Genomic DNA, 15126 nt, shown 5'->3' on the forward strand with positions numbered 1-15126 from the left:
TCCAAAAATGCAAGTGTTTTTGTATTTGAAGTTTCAAGTAGGTTCTTTGTGTATTTTTTTTTTTTTGTAAAATCTGTGTTTAAAATATAACAGTTTAAAATATAAAAAAATCATAGCACAATAAAAACCCTTAAGTTAATATATTTTTACAATTATGCCAATTTTTTAATATTTATCTGGGGTTGTAGTATCAATTTATTTTTTTGGTAGTAATAAATTCTTTACATGAAATTTGCGTGATGATATTATAAATGGTGTAATATCTATAATAGAGCAATATCAAAAAGATTATTTAATGATCTTAAAATTTGTAAAGATATGAATGGTATAATATTATTAATTTCATTAGTAGTATATCAACACAGTATAAAGTTTTTGAAAGATTGAAATTTGTTTTTTTTAGATTATGAGGTAGAGAATTCTTTACATTAAATTAAATAAAAAGGACTAATCCTTCCTGGTATAAATTTGGTGTTTTTGTTACTATTAAGAATCAATTTACTATTTTCGAAGAAAAAAATCTCACAAGGATTATTGTGACATTGATGCAAACTATTAATTACGGTTAGCATCTTGTTATTCGAATATGTATTTTTTAGAGCCTTGTTTTTGCTAGAGGCAATACATTGTTGACTATATTATAAAACAACATGCATCTAATAGGAATAGCATTACGTTAAAACAATACAGCCCCATTTCATTGACAGCTTAATGCTTGTCCTCAAAAGCCGCCCATGCAATAAATAAACGTATAGCATTTCAATTGTTCTATCTCTATTCTTTTTTATTTAGACTGCTTAAAAGACATCGAACTCTGAGGAGTGTTTAGGGGCTTTTTTATGAATATTACTTTACATACATATAAATAACAAAAAATCTACATTATTGCTTGTCGTAAGGTGGCATTCAGACAAGGTTAAAATAACGTAGCTTTAAGACAACAAATAAATATGGCACTTCTAAAGCGAAACATGCACAAGGTTCCATTTTATGCTATTTATCCTTGTATGAAAAATATAGACCAAAATAGTTTGTTTGTAGAAAACAAAGTTCTTGGTGTATGAACACAATGAATTGAAATACACATAACAGAAAAATTCACACATGCAAACAATTCTGTTAAACCTTAGGAAAATATCAATATATCAAAATAGATCTTGTTAATATATAGTTTTATAGTGATTTTATTAATCATGCATTTTTTGTTAATTCTAATTTTAAATTATACATAAAATATTTTTTTTATCTTATGAAGCTTAATATAAAATATATTTTTCATATTATGGTATATATGCCTAAATACACAAGAGTTTAATGATATAGTAATCAAATTTGTCATTATTTTTTATTTTAGTACAATAATAAGTAAATTATATAAATTAAATGTTAACAGAAATTTATTTTCGTTAGAATATTTATAATTTTAAATGCAAAGCTCTGTTATTTCAAATATTTATATATATATATATATTATAAACTTAATAGTGTTTTCTAAATAGAATCATTTTAGGATATTACCAAAGTCTTAAATGGCTTCTGATGCATATATATTGGAAAAAAGTTTGTAATATCAAGCATTAAGCTTGCAATTTGTTCAAACAATTTGTTTTATTTTGTTTGTCTGTAAAATTCTATTATTAATTCAATGCAGAAAGATGAACTGCGAAACAATAAAAATTTATTCAGTTACATTGATAATTATGAAAGGTTGATATGTGATTGATTGTATACATGATCCTGAAATGTAATGTTAGAATCAATTTCATTGAAAATGAGTATTTTTTTTTGTTTGTTGATTCACCAACACATTGTCCAAAATACATTCTACATATTAAAATAAAGATTAAAACTTATTCGACTGATATGGACTTTGATATCAAGCATATCAAATCATTTTGACGGCTTAAAATTTTAAAAAAAATGTAAAAATTTTTTTTTTAAAAGTACATAAATTATATTGTTAACCACAATTTACCAGTTTATTTTTTTGTGTTTACACCTAAACACACCTGAAACACTTGAATCATAATTATTAGAAAAATGAAAAATTAAATTTGATAAATCACTAATATGATCATTATTAAGAATTTTTTATATATTTACTTCTGTTTTTGTACACAATTTGTTTCAGAAATAAATATAAATATAAAATTTTATGTAAATAAACATGTTATTTGCATTCCTCTATTTAAAAAAAACAGTCAGCATTCGGAAGCTTGCCTATATTCCTACAGACATAGGTATTGGGATAACTATTTTAGAAGTAACACAAGAGCACAAAGAAGAAGAAATAAGTGTGGTTAAATCGGGTGATCAAATGTATGTGCTTCTAGTTAATTTCCCATTAGATTGGAAGTCACCAAAGCCAAAGGACAAATTTACAAAGCAATTGTCTGAACACTTCATAAGATTACAAAAAGTCGTCTATGAGAATATTTCGAGGCTAAAAGATAGGATTTTTTCTGCAACAAGAAATGTGTGGTCGAGTATTTCATCTATATTTTCCAAATTTCGATCAAAAATTTCGTTCTTGTTCACTAATACATTAGCATGGTCTTATAAACATATAAAAATGCGTTCTAAAACATTTGAATGGGTCTATAAAGTGTCCAAACATGGGTTTGAGAAAGTGTTAAAAGTTCACAAAGAAATCAGAGAATAAAGCAATAACTTTTCTAATATTTCTTTATTTGCTTTTTTAAATTTATAAATTAAATTTCATTTACGCATGATTTCTATAATTTAGTACAGTTTTTATAAATTTTATTTTTAAATTTTTTAATATAAGTTAATAAAATGAACAATAATATTTCAAGGATAAATTTTAATACGTGTGTATAAACTGGAGGTTAAAATATTTAAGTATGTTTAACATCATTGAAAAAATAAAGCTCTTTTTTACAAAGTCAAATAATCAATAAAAATTGTAGTTTATGAAGCACATTTTTTCTCATTTATGCCTAATTTTTAGTCTTCATATGCATCTTTGTAAGTTTAGATTATTAGAATTACTTTTTTTTATCACTCACGAGATCTCCCGATCTTTTATATTCTAAAGATATACTTCAAGAACTTTGTCCAGAACAAGAAATAAAATAAATTCTTTTAATTTCGTACATTAAGACTTCATCGATGCATTTCATGGTTTGCGGTAACCAAGACGCTCCAGTCAAACAACTATAATATTTAATAAATTTATGATATTGTGTAAAGTCATTATTGCAGTAAATATATGATGTACCTTTATGTAATACTCTTAAATTATATATATGCAAAAATTTAACTTCATGCATAAAAAAAATTTCTTTACGTCTTAGTTAATATTTTCAAGTATGTGACTATTGTTTTTAGCGTCAACTACTATCTCAAACAACAAATGCGGAAAATAATTAAGATTTTGAGTCAAAAGCTTACTATAATTTTTAGCCAAAAATTATATATACCTGACAATCTAAAGTTTTCGTAACATAATCACTGACGCAAGTGCTTATATATAATATGATATTGTATTACAAATACTATTACAAAAGTTATGAATTGTTGCAATTGTAAAATATATAAAAAACTAACATTATATTATAACTTCGGGTACTTTATGATTTTTATAGGAATAACACAATGGAAATAAAATTAATTGTTTGATTTAAATATAACCATCTCAATTAGGGGTAAGTTGTTTATGGTCAATTACAATAAATTTTTAGTATCGAACACTTCATGGAATCTGGAGAATCGGGACAGATTCAAAGATAATATATTCACGAGCTGAAATATATCCTGTTGAAAACGCAATGTCGCACTATGTATCATATTTGTAGACGTAAAATAATCAAATTGAAAGCATTATATATATTATACGTATTCATATGTGAAAATTCTTTCGATTTAACGTAAACTTTATTATGTATAAATGTAGATAATAAGTCAGAAAAAATACGTAGTTATATAATAGGCAATATAGCCATAAGCAAAGTAAATGAGAGTAGATATGTGATCTCTGCAAACACTATGATTAAAAATATATTTTAAGGTATTATTAGATGCACATCTTCTAGATTCATATCAATAGAGAAAGCTGAAGATAAAAAAATCAAATCATACTTTTCTGAAATAAATATTAAGAAATGTTTTATTTTTGCAAAAAACCTGGCATAATACATAATCATGAAACAATAATACCATATATGATGATATAAATGTAGTGGTGTCCAAATATTACAATTAGTAAAAAAACGTCATTCTACGTATACATAATTTAAAAATTTTTAAAATAAAACTTTTTGTTTATCGAAGGTTCAGTGAAGAAATATACCTTTAAGGAGATGAAGAGAAACAAAAACTATAAAATAACGTGAACAAGTCAATCTTAACTTTTATTAATCTACGTATGATTCAAACGGCTATCATTTCCCCCCTGTTTTATTTTATACCCAAAAAAATTGAATATTCGACAGCCGAAAGACCATGAATTTATGAATAACGATGCTTAAAATTATTAATATATAATAACTTTATATTAAGTGCCGGTCTAAATATTTACAACTTCAGGATTTATCTACAAATATCTAAAATATGGTTGGATTGTTCGATTTCAATAAAAAAGTATTAATGTTTAATCAAATATAGTAAAAAAAATTAAATGATTAAATAAATATTACATCAATTATAATTATGTATCTTATGAATATTGAAAGAAAAATGCGATAAGATCTAATGACATAAAACATCATTAAATTAGTATATCTTCTTTTGCGTCACTAATTTATAAACCCCAGTATTTTACAGTGAATATTAGAAAACTGAAAACAATGACAACATTAGTACTTGTCCAAAAATGAATATTTTTAGATAAATTTGCACTATTCTAAGACGCAAAGCGATTTTCCACTCCAAGAAAACTGGCTACACATATCTATCCACCATAGAAGGATATATAAAAGAGAAATATAAACTTAAGGAAAACGTAACTGCTAAAATATTAATAGAGGCTCAAACCGAATCTCTTTATAGCGATATAAAAATAAAAACAAACCATTCAAAGATATTTAGACCAAGAGACGATCCACTTATTGATATAAAACAGGCTGCCATGTGGCTCACAAAAGGAAATATGAGCCCGAGGGAGGAAGGCAATTTATGTGCATTACAGGACCGAAATATTTTCTTAGAGAAACGGATAAAATGCCCACACTGCCATAATATGGAAAGAAAGTAGATCATATGGCCACTCAATGTGATCGTATGCTTTCACATGATTACTTAAGACGGCAAAATGAGGCACTGCGATGCACCCACCTACAGTTGTGTAAGACGTATTATCTATCCCATGCCAAAAGAATTAGAAATCATTCAGTCCAGGAGTGTGTAGCTAATGAGTATATTGAGATACGAGTCGACAGTAGGATACATTCAAGTATCAAAATAAAGTATTACAAGCCTGATATACTAATTGTAGACAAGTTGAGGAAAGAAGTGATCGTTGTAAAGTTAGTATCACAAGTTTTAACAACATCCATGCAGTAGAAACAGAAAAGAAACATAAATACGACTTGCTCGCAAATCATGTGCCTTCTCTCTATAAATACAAGCAGAAAATTATTTCTTATGTGATGACGTGTGATGGAATAGTAACTTATTTTCACCGTACGCATATCAAAGTGCTCAGATTAGAACCCAGAACGCCAGCATATATACAGCCAAGAGTCCTTAAAATGACTTTAGAAAGCCTTTTATGCCAGCCAGACATGGGCTTGATACAGATCAGGAAGGGGTTTTCGAGAGCCCAATGAGTGAATCTCGGAAGGAAGTCCTGGAACTGCCAGATGAGACTGTAAGCGTATCTTGTGACAAAAAATTAATAAGCTGAATATTATACCCAAATAAATTATATATTTATATATGGCAAAATTATTTAAGTGTCAAAAAATTCAGGGTCAAAATGATTTGAAAATTAACTCTTTAAACATATCATATAAGGAAAAATAGTGTTAAATTCTTAACGCGTAAATTATATTTTAAAGATAAAAAATGATTAATCTACAATAAAATTTGATTTTTTTGTAGATATAAAGCTTAACAATTATCACAATATGACAAAAAACTGTTAATGTTTTTGCCAGAATGCCTTTAGATATTATTAAATTTTTTTTATAATTTTTTTTTATATGTACCATGTTCTAGTATAAGTAGACATTGTTACAGAACTTTGTTGTATATAATTTTTTTTATAAATTGAGATAAACTTGGAAGATAATATATGAAATAATAGAATCAAAACACACGAATTTAAATGGAAAAGTGGTAGAGACTCGATTGTTTTTCTATATTGCCAAAAATTATTATTAACATAGATGTCCGTCTAACTATTCACAAAAACTAAACACACTATCAGATACTTCGTAATACTAATTATTCATTATAGATTTATATTTTTCAAATGAAATGTATATTCTTTATTATTCATGTTTACTATGATTACATTTTAATATATTTGACCTAGCTATTATACGATATCGTTTTTTAATTATATCCTATATTACTACGTATTAAATAATATGATGACTTCATGTACCATATATGATTGATTCGGCTTCAAAAGATTAATTTGCAGTTTATAAAAAAAAGTATGTTGAAAATAAGAATAGTTATTTACACATTATTCAATTAACTTTTATTGTGTGCTCATTTCATTGTCTTTAAATGATTAAATAACAAATCTAAAACGTTTCTTTATTAAATTAAATGGCAGTTTTTCCTTATCATTTGCTTTTATTTCATAATTTGTTCTTGTCAAAAGGGGGTATTTTTAAACAATTTTGGCCCTGAATTGTTCGCCATCTAATATGAATTTTTCCTTTTTATTTCATGGCATGCTGTAAATGTTCTAATACTTTACAAATAGCAGGTATAAATTTCTACAAGTGTTTATGTTAAAAGTTTAAAAATGATATTAAATTGGCAATATATTTAATTTTTATAAATTCTGATAAATTTGATAATTAATCATATTAAACCTATTCTGCATATATAATTTATAGTTCAAAAGATGAATCCTGTTGCTTTAAGCATTAGTTTATGGAACGTCGAATACGAACCAGTTAAATATTTTTTTTAAAGCATTAAAACTTAGTACAACTTAATCATTAAATGATATTTCCAAGCTACGTTGTATCATATTATCACGTTTAAAAAAACAACCCCATTTTGTAACAAATTTAATTTGACAATATTAATTTTGCATAGTCGTTATAAGTTAATTTTATGATCTTAGGAACAAATATTTAAAAGTAATAAACTTTTAAATGAATTGTTCAATATAAAAGTAAATATATATATATATATATATATATGAAAAAAGTGAAACCCCATGATATTGATTCTTTTTAATCTGCAATATATTTTTTCTATTGAGGCCATGTTTATGGTACAAAGAGATGATAAATTCGTAGATGTTTACATAAGTTTAGCAGATGAAGAAAAAAACACTACCTATTCAATTTCTGAAATGGACGATGATTATAATTTTAAATCAATTAATACGTTCAATCATAAAATCCTTATAGGAAGAAAATATAAGACGCATTACTTTCTGCCTATAACATTAAAAGAGGGAATGTATATTCATAAAATGTTAAGTTCTGTTGCAAATAATAATGTCGAACTGATGAACATTATAAATTTGTTCTACAATGGTACAGATATACTTAAAACTACTATTACAACTGAAGATAAAAAGGTATATTACTTAGAACATGGAAAATATAATTCTGTAATACCGGATGATGCTTTCATAGTAAATTCGAAATTACACTTTCACGAATCAAAAAGCTTATTTGAACTAGAATGGTTAGATATTTTTGATAAACGTGTTGATTATAAACTTCCAAAAAAATACTTTATAATCCGTTACAGGAAAGTACTAGATACTAAAGATATTGATTAACTTGTACATCTATGATATAAAATCCTCTGTAAAATTTTTTTCATTATCACAATTGTAATGATAGTTTATAAAATAGTTTTCAGACATAGGTGAAGCACCGAAAGTAAAGAAAAAAGTACGATAGGAATTTGGTTTAATTTACGTCAAATATTAGAAAAACTAAATACATTAATTGTCAATAGTTACAAGCTAAAATTAATAAAAAATTTTAATTTTTTTTCAAGATGATTTTTTTTTTAATTTTCATTATCGCTAAAACTGATGAAAAGTATAAAATTTCAAATTTGTATATCAAGTTTATAAAATTAACTGATTATTTAATCCACGTAATTGATAGTTTAGAGAATGAAGAAAATAACTATAAAAATAAACTAAGACGAAACTAACATTTTGTATCAAGAAAAAAAAATTTTGCAATTGTTTTGATATATTTTCGGGTTGAGATGAAATTTTTATTTCATCAAAAAAAAAATAATTTGAAAAAATATGAAAGCTTGTAATATTTTTTATACGAAAAAAAATTCTACTCTTTTTTGATTGCATATAACATTTTATTTAAAATCATTTTTAAGAAATTTTTTGTTGGAGATTGTGTGGATTTTTAACAATATTAGTAACAAATCTTTTTTGTGTTAAATAGCAAATATAAAGCTTTTTGTCTCGTAATCGAATAAAAAGTTGTTATTAAAATTTTTAATTATATGGTACAAAACCAAAGGTGGAAAAGAATAATTACTTTTTTTTTTGAATTAAATTCTACGTTATTAGTTTTCTATCTAAAGAACAAAATTAAGATGTTAGTTTTTTAGCAAACAAAAACTGTTGAGCATAAAGTATCAAAAAAGCGGGAACGGTTCGATTTTGAAAAATTAACTGTAATACACCAACAGCAAGATGTTTCAGTTTGTGAGTAACTATATTTTTCCCCAAACTCGTAGTTTTATGTCGATAATGGATACCCTTTTATAAAAATTATGATTTATAGATTAAATGTGGTAAAAAAAAATCACTTGAATTTATAGAATTATATCAGAAAAACTTTTGTTCATGGTATGGGTGTTTTTTAAGTAAATTGAAACAACATTATTCTATGGACGACAACGTTGCAGCTATTTGTAGATATGTTTGCCATGTAGTCATATTTAGAAATTTGCATTTAAATAGAACAAAGCATTGACGATGTAGTTTTAGTCTATCAGATTCCTTAAATCTTTTCATTTAACGCTATTACTTATTTAAAATCTATTTTAAGATTAAATAATTTCTGTTTTTTAAAATTCTATCTAGTTTTTAGCATTTAAAATATATTTTTCTGGAGGCTTGTAAATGGCAAATTAAAATTCAACTTTTTATAAAATCTATAGAAAAATAGTGGTAAAGCACGAATATGAATTTTATTATTTGCAATAGCTTTAATCAATATGAGTAAAGTATTAAACATTTATAAATGATTCTTTCTCGAAATACGATGTTTTTTTTATTGGCATAAGAGCTAATTACAAATATTGGAGTATTTATCTAAAATAGAAGAGTTTATTTAAAAAAATCAAACATTTTTTACATAACATTAACTTCTTTAACAAACTTCTCAGAACAGCCAAATTATAGTAAATGTTAATGTTTTAATACAGTTAATAGACTAAGAAAAAAAATAGAACATTGTTAGGTGCACCCTATTGTTTTCTATGTATATACAAGATATGCGATAAATAAAAAAGTAAGTTCTCATGAAACCACTCATATTGGGTCAAAAAAAAACATATCGCAGTAATACTAAACACAAATGATAACACATCGACTTCTTCACAGAATTGAATATGAGGAAGACTAATACAAAATAGGCCAGTTCAATAAACTTCTAGACGTTGTGATGCTCCTGATTAATTAGATATTAAATAATATATGCTTAATGTTTCTGTACGCGATAATGGTTATAGTATGCACGATGTCTTTCTAACTTTAATTGAGTGAAAAGCCTTAGCAACATTATATCGAAATTCGATATTTTGCATCGATAAAAAGGTGTTTTACGTTTTATTAATAGGGAAATGATTACTATTTTGAGTTCTTTAGATATCTATATTATGCTGCTTCGACTTTCAAGCAAGAAACAAAAATAGGATTGATAAAAATTATAGTACTTTTAATACGTATTTGTTTCTCGTACTGATTATAGGTTTTTTTACTTTTATATTAGGATTAGAACAAATTAATAATTTTAAGTTTAGATCAATAATGTAAATTTTAACCCCAGTAAATTATTCTATAACATGATGTTGAATATGATTCAAATTATATTTACAAAATAAATAAATGCTTACCTGATATAGAAAATTATTAGAAATTCGCGATACTAAGAACTTTAATTTTTAGACTATTTTATAAAAATCGTCTCAGTTTTGTAAATGGGTTTGACATTATACTGTGGAATTTATGTGTTTTTCTTGATATAATTTTGATCTTATTTAAGTAAATTTTATTTTTATCTTAAAATGTCAAATACTTATATTAAAAATTATGATTTTAAGTCATATCGAAATGCTTTTTATTCAGATATATCTAAAATATTTAATTAGTAAATTCGTAGATAAAAATTAAATTTGTTTTGACGTTTTTAATTTATCAAGTTTTGAGAAATATGCCAAACGGTATATAAATACATAATTTTTTATAATCGTATTTTAACTTTTATATATTATGGATCTATGGAAATATCATTATTTTTAATTTAATTCTTATTTTATACTATTTATAAATCCAAAAAACGACGAACCCCATGATTTTATTTTCTTTTCATCTATTAGAATTCCTATGTACTGACATACTTTTTATTATTCGAAAAGATTCAAATTCCGAAATTTACATTGGTACAGATAAAGAAATAAATGTCGAGCAAATATCATCTTAATATATTTTTGAAATAACTGAATCAAATAAGTTTGAATTAGAGAAATCAGAAAGAAAAAATAAACATTTAATTCAACCCCCTAAATCTTGCAATTTTTTACCACTGAGGTATAAGGATAAAAAGCATTTGATAAAAAATTATTAAGGATTGATTATCAAAGCGATGAAGAACTTTCTCTTGCTTTCAAACTTGTGAATGCTAAAGTTGTATTAAAAACTATATTTCCATACGATTTAAAAGAACAATTTTATATAACAGCAAAGAAAATATCACTTGAAAATACTCTTGAATATTGTTTGTCAAGTAGAGGCCTTAAGTTAAATCCAAACAAAGATATATACGAATTAAGACTATGTATAACCAATAAGGTTGATAGACAATTTATAATTATTCTCCCCCAGGTCTACAAGAAATACTTGGCAACTCAATCATATATAATGAGAAGAAATGAAGAAATTCACGAACAAGAAATAATTGCGTACCAAATGGAGTATTTTTCGATGTAAGAAACAATATAACGTGGGTTTATAGAAATTTAGGTTTTTTATTAAAGTTTTTTGAGTATTATTTGCTTTATATAAATATCCTTCTTGTTTTTATAAAAAACCATTGGGAGATTTATTTTTTAAATTTTTTTTTTCTGTGAATTTAATAGAAACTTATTAAAAAATGTTTTTACGTAACAACTCAATCCGCAATTTAAGCTTATAAGAAAATAATTCACTTTAAAATTAAAACAGAATTCAAAAATTATCTTAATATTACATTTTAGCTTGTTTGTTTCTTAGAATCTATTTTAATCTGTACATAAATTTTCTAAATATCGTATTATTTTGTCTTAAACAATAATTTTCAATAGTTTTGTTTATTAGCATATATCGTCATTATTTTATGATATTCTTTATAAAATTTTCTGTTTTATACTTGAGTTAAAGACAGTTAGATGGAAATTTCTGCTTATTTTTTTTCAAATTATGAAAGAAAAATTATAGAACGAGAAGTAATATACACTGTGGCACGAGCTGACTTCTGGTCGACGACATGTCATCCAAACTTGTATAAATATATTAATTTAAAGATTTTTTGTTATTTTTTTCATCTTCAATTTCGAGCTTAAAAATGCCTTTTTTTATAGTTATATTTTTCCGCTCGATCACATGTATCATCTTGTAGAGGGATGTTTATATAATTATTGATAAAACCATATTTGGAATGTTGGATATTGCTAAAGTCTCTTGATTTTATCCATTGTTAGTTTACGATAAATCATGTATAAAAATAACATCTTAGTCATTTGACAATTATGACTAAAGTATTAGCATTTTACAGCTCCTCTGCAACTCTAGAGTTCCTCAAGAATGTCATGTGTCATATATCGGTGTAAAATATATAAAAAATGTTATATAAGTTACTTTTTCGAATACATATCACCTCATGCTTTAACATGGTTATTTTTATAATTTCTTACGATTATTAATTTCCGTTCTTTAAATTTAGTTTAGCGGTAAAAAATGAGTTAGTGAAATATTATAGAACAAAAATAGTGAGGATGCGTAATTTAACAAATTTATGTAATTGCAAACATTTGAAACACATTTTATACCATTTCAAATTATAAATATATAAAAATATATAAAATCTTACACATCGTTCTGAATATATAGTATGTTAATCCTATAATTAGTGTAGTAGATTTATATATGGTACTTAAGTTTTCTTTCGGAGTATTTATGTACTTGCATAATATTTATTATTATCTTATGAGCAATTTTATCGGGTTTAATTATATGGCAAAAATCGTATACATTTGTTCATAATCATAAATGTTCTCATTTTGTTTAATAAAAACTATTTTTGTGGAATAGACTAAACGAAGAAGCATAATTTCAATTGCTTTTGTTATTTAAGTTGATACGTTTTTTATGTATTTTTGTTTGTAAAATGTCAAAAAATTTAATTAAACTACAAAGATACGATTTTCCGTAAGTTTCTCATGAAATATTATAAGACGATAAAAAAAAATAACTTTTTCATGTTTGTCGTTTTGCAAAATCACTAGATTGTAATTTATATATTAAAATTCTCAAGATAATTTGACTTCTTATTCGCAAAAGGACTTTAAAGAAGTTAATAACTATATTCGATTATTTTTGACATTAAAAACTTTTTTTATTGAATAAATTAACTGACCTTTGTTATATATTTTTAATTCATATTAAATAAAAATCAAGTGTAAAAAAATATTGACGTTTTTTAATTTATCAATCTGAAGAAATTTGGCAAACTATATATAAACTTATAATTTATATTTTTTATTATATATATGAAAAAAATTAAAATTTTTACATAAGAAAACAAATTTTAATTTAATATTTAATTTATTCTTTTATAAATGCAAAATCCTTTAGTGCCCCATGATGTTATTTTGTTTTCCATTTTTACATAGTCTTTGCACTGGCATTATGTTTATTGATAGAAAAGATGTTGATTTTGAAATTTACATAGGTTTTAACAATGAAATTAACGGAGACAACTATTCACCATATCATATTTTTGAAATTTCGAATTCCTATGAATTTCATAAAGCTAAACTTATTAGAAATAACAATTACAAATTAATTGTAAAAGATACTCAGCATCTTCTCACTCCGTTAATGCACGACGATAGACAAATATTTGAAAAGGATTTGAAAAAAAATTACAGTGAAAGTAAGGAAAGTGTTTTGAAACTTGTTGAATTACTTTGCGATAGTCAAGTTATATTAAGAGCGAAATTTCCATTTGATATAAATGAAAGATTTTACATAACATTAAATAAAATCTCTCCTGATTATAACCTTGAATATTGGATAACTAGTAGAAGCCTCAAGTTAAGTCAACATCGAAATATATACGAATTTAAATTGCGAACTATTTCAAGCTTTGATAAAAACTTTTCTGTATGCATTCCTAGGGCATACAGTGAACACATAAATCGTCAATTAGAAGAGTTGGAATTAAACGCTAACTTTGTTCTATCAGAACTTGATGAAACATTCTATATGGAATAGTAAAAAATTATTAAATTTTATCATTTTAATATAATTTAGTTGTAAAAAAATTTACTTTCTCAATAATATTTACAATTTATATAATATTTTGTCGTAGATTCTTTTATCCGTCTATTAAATCAATTTGAAATTTTAATCACACAATAGCATTGTTAATCTTTAAAACAAAAATACATACCAGGTAAATATGTCAAACACATAAAATAATATTTTAAATATAAATTCAAAATATTTTTTTTATCTATTCTAATTTTGACATTTAACGATTATTATATTTCCAATTTTGATATTTCTACAAAAAATTATTTATTTTTTGTTCAAACCGATTTTTTATAATAAAAATTTAATATTATTTTACCCATCAATATCTAATATAATTTTTTTAATTTAAATATATTATGGGGTTCTTAGTGCCCTTATTGTACCTTCATTCTTGTTTATATATGTTACAATATGTACTGACCCTTTGTTTTTAGTTCCAAAAGACGATGAAAATGTTGATCTATACATTTCATTGAATGATGTACTTACCCAAGAAATGTATTCAACATTTCTAATAACTGAACTACTCGATGAAGACATTGTAGATGGAGTTGTAAGTACCTACGATAAAAGATCAGAAAATGGAAGAAAGACTAAGCCTTATTTTTTTAAACCGATAAGTTCAGAAGAAAAACAAAGTGTAAAGAAAACTTTATCAGATTATAGGGTTATGCATTATAAAGAAACCAATCTTGTCGATTTAGTTTATAGCGGCAATGTTATATTAAAAAAGACATTTGTACTTGATGCAAAAAAGGCATATTGATTTGATTTTTTGAATATTACTAAAAGTCCATTTTGTTTTTTTATTAAACAAGTAAAAAAAAAGATTTGACGGATAACATAGGCTATATGAAATCATTTGGTTAGGTTTTTATAGTCCGCCGACAATAGAAAAAATTTTAGTGTCCCCTCTTTACATAGAGATAATTTATTTATACTAAATAAATTTATTAATTTAAAAGATGATTTAGAAATAATAAGTATTGTTCTACAGTTAATAATAGTTATTGAGCAAAAGAAAAAAATTTTGATGACTATGAATGTAAGTTGTCGATTACGAATTACAACGAAATAAATTGTCTCATTTCTACAGACAATTTTACAGAAATAAAAAATTTTGTTAGAGAAACAGCGCGAGAAATAGTGACTTAAAACATTGTAATGGAATTACCTATACTGAA

The 15126-nt window shown here is 24.6% G+C and overlaps 4 protein-coding genes across 4 annotated transcripts; all 4 read left to right on the plus strand.

Annotated features, from left to right (window-relative positions):
• Window positions 1-2167: 2167 nt before the first annotated feature.
• VNE69_08093 (uncharacterized protein) lies at window positions 2168-2662 on the plus strand (the record flags this gene model as incomplete). Its single annotated transcript, XM_065474409.1, has 1 exon — window positions 2168-2662. One exon carries the CDS (start codon window positions 2168-2170, stop codon window positions 2660-2662), a length of 495 nt encoding a protein of 164 aa, XP_065330481.1.
• Window positions 2663-10718: 8056 nt separating this feature from the next.
• VNE69_08094 (uncharacterized protein) lies at window positions 10719-11356 on the plus strand (the record flags this gene model as incomplete). The annotated part of the gene is made up of 3 exons (XM_065474410.1): window positions 10719-10829; window positions 10881-10957; window positions 10996-11356. 3 exons carry the CDS (start codon window positions 10719-10721, stop codon window positions 11354-11356), a joined length of 549 nt encoding a protein of 182 aa, XP_065330482.1.
• A 1908-nt stretch (window positions 11357-13264) lies between these two features.
• Window positions 13265-13900, plus strand: VNE69_08095 (uncharacterized protein; the record flags this gene model as incomplete). Its single annotated transcript, XM_065474411.1, has 1 exon — window positions 13265-13900. The coding sequence occupies one exon, from the start codon at window positions 13265-13267 to the stop codon at window positions 13898-13900; it is 636 nt and encodes a 211-aa protein (XP_065330483.1).
• A 538-nt stretch (window positions 13901-14438) lies between these two features.
• Window positions 14439-14708, plus strand: VNE69_08096 (uncharacterized protein; the record flags this gene model as incomplete). Its single annotated transcript, XM_065474412.1, has 1 exon — window positions 14439-14708. The coding sequence occupies one exon, from the start codon at window positions 14439-14441 to the stop codon at window positions 14706-14708; it is 270 nt and encodes an 89-aa protein (XP_065330484.1).
• Window positions 14709-15126: the final 418 nt, after the last annotated feature.

Source organism: Vairimorpha necatrix, chromosome 8 (genome assembly GCF_036630325.1).
Source record: "Vairimorpha necatrix chromosome 8, complete sequence".
NCBI lineage: Eukaryota > Fungi > Microsporidia > Nosematidae > Vairimorpha > Vairimorpha necatrix.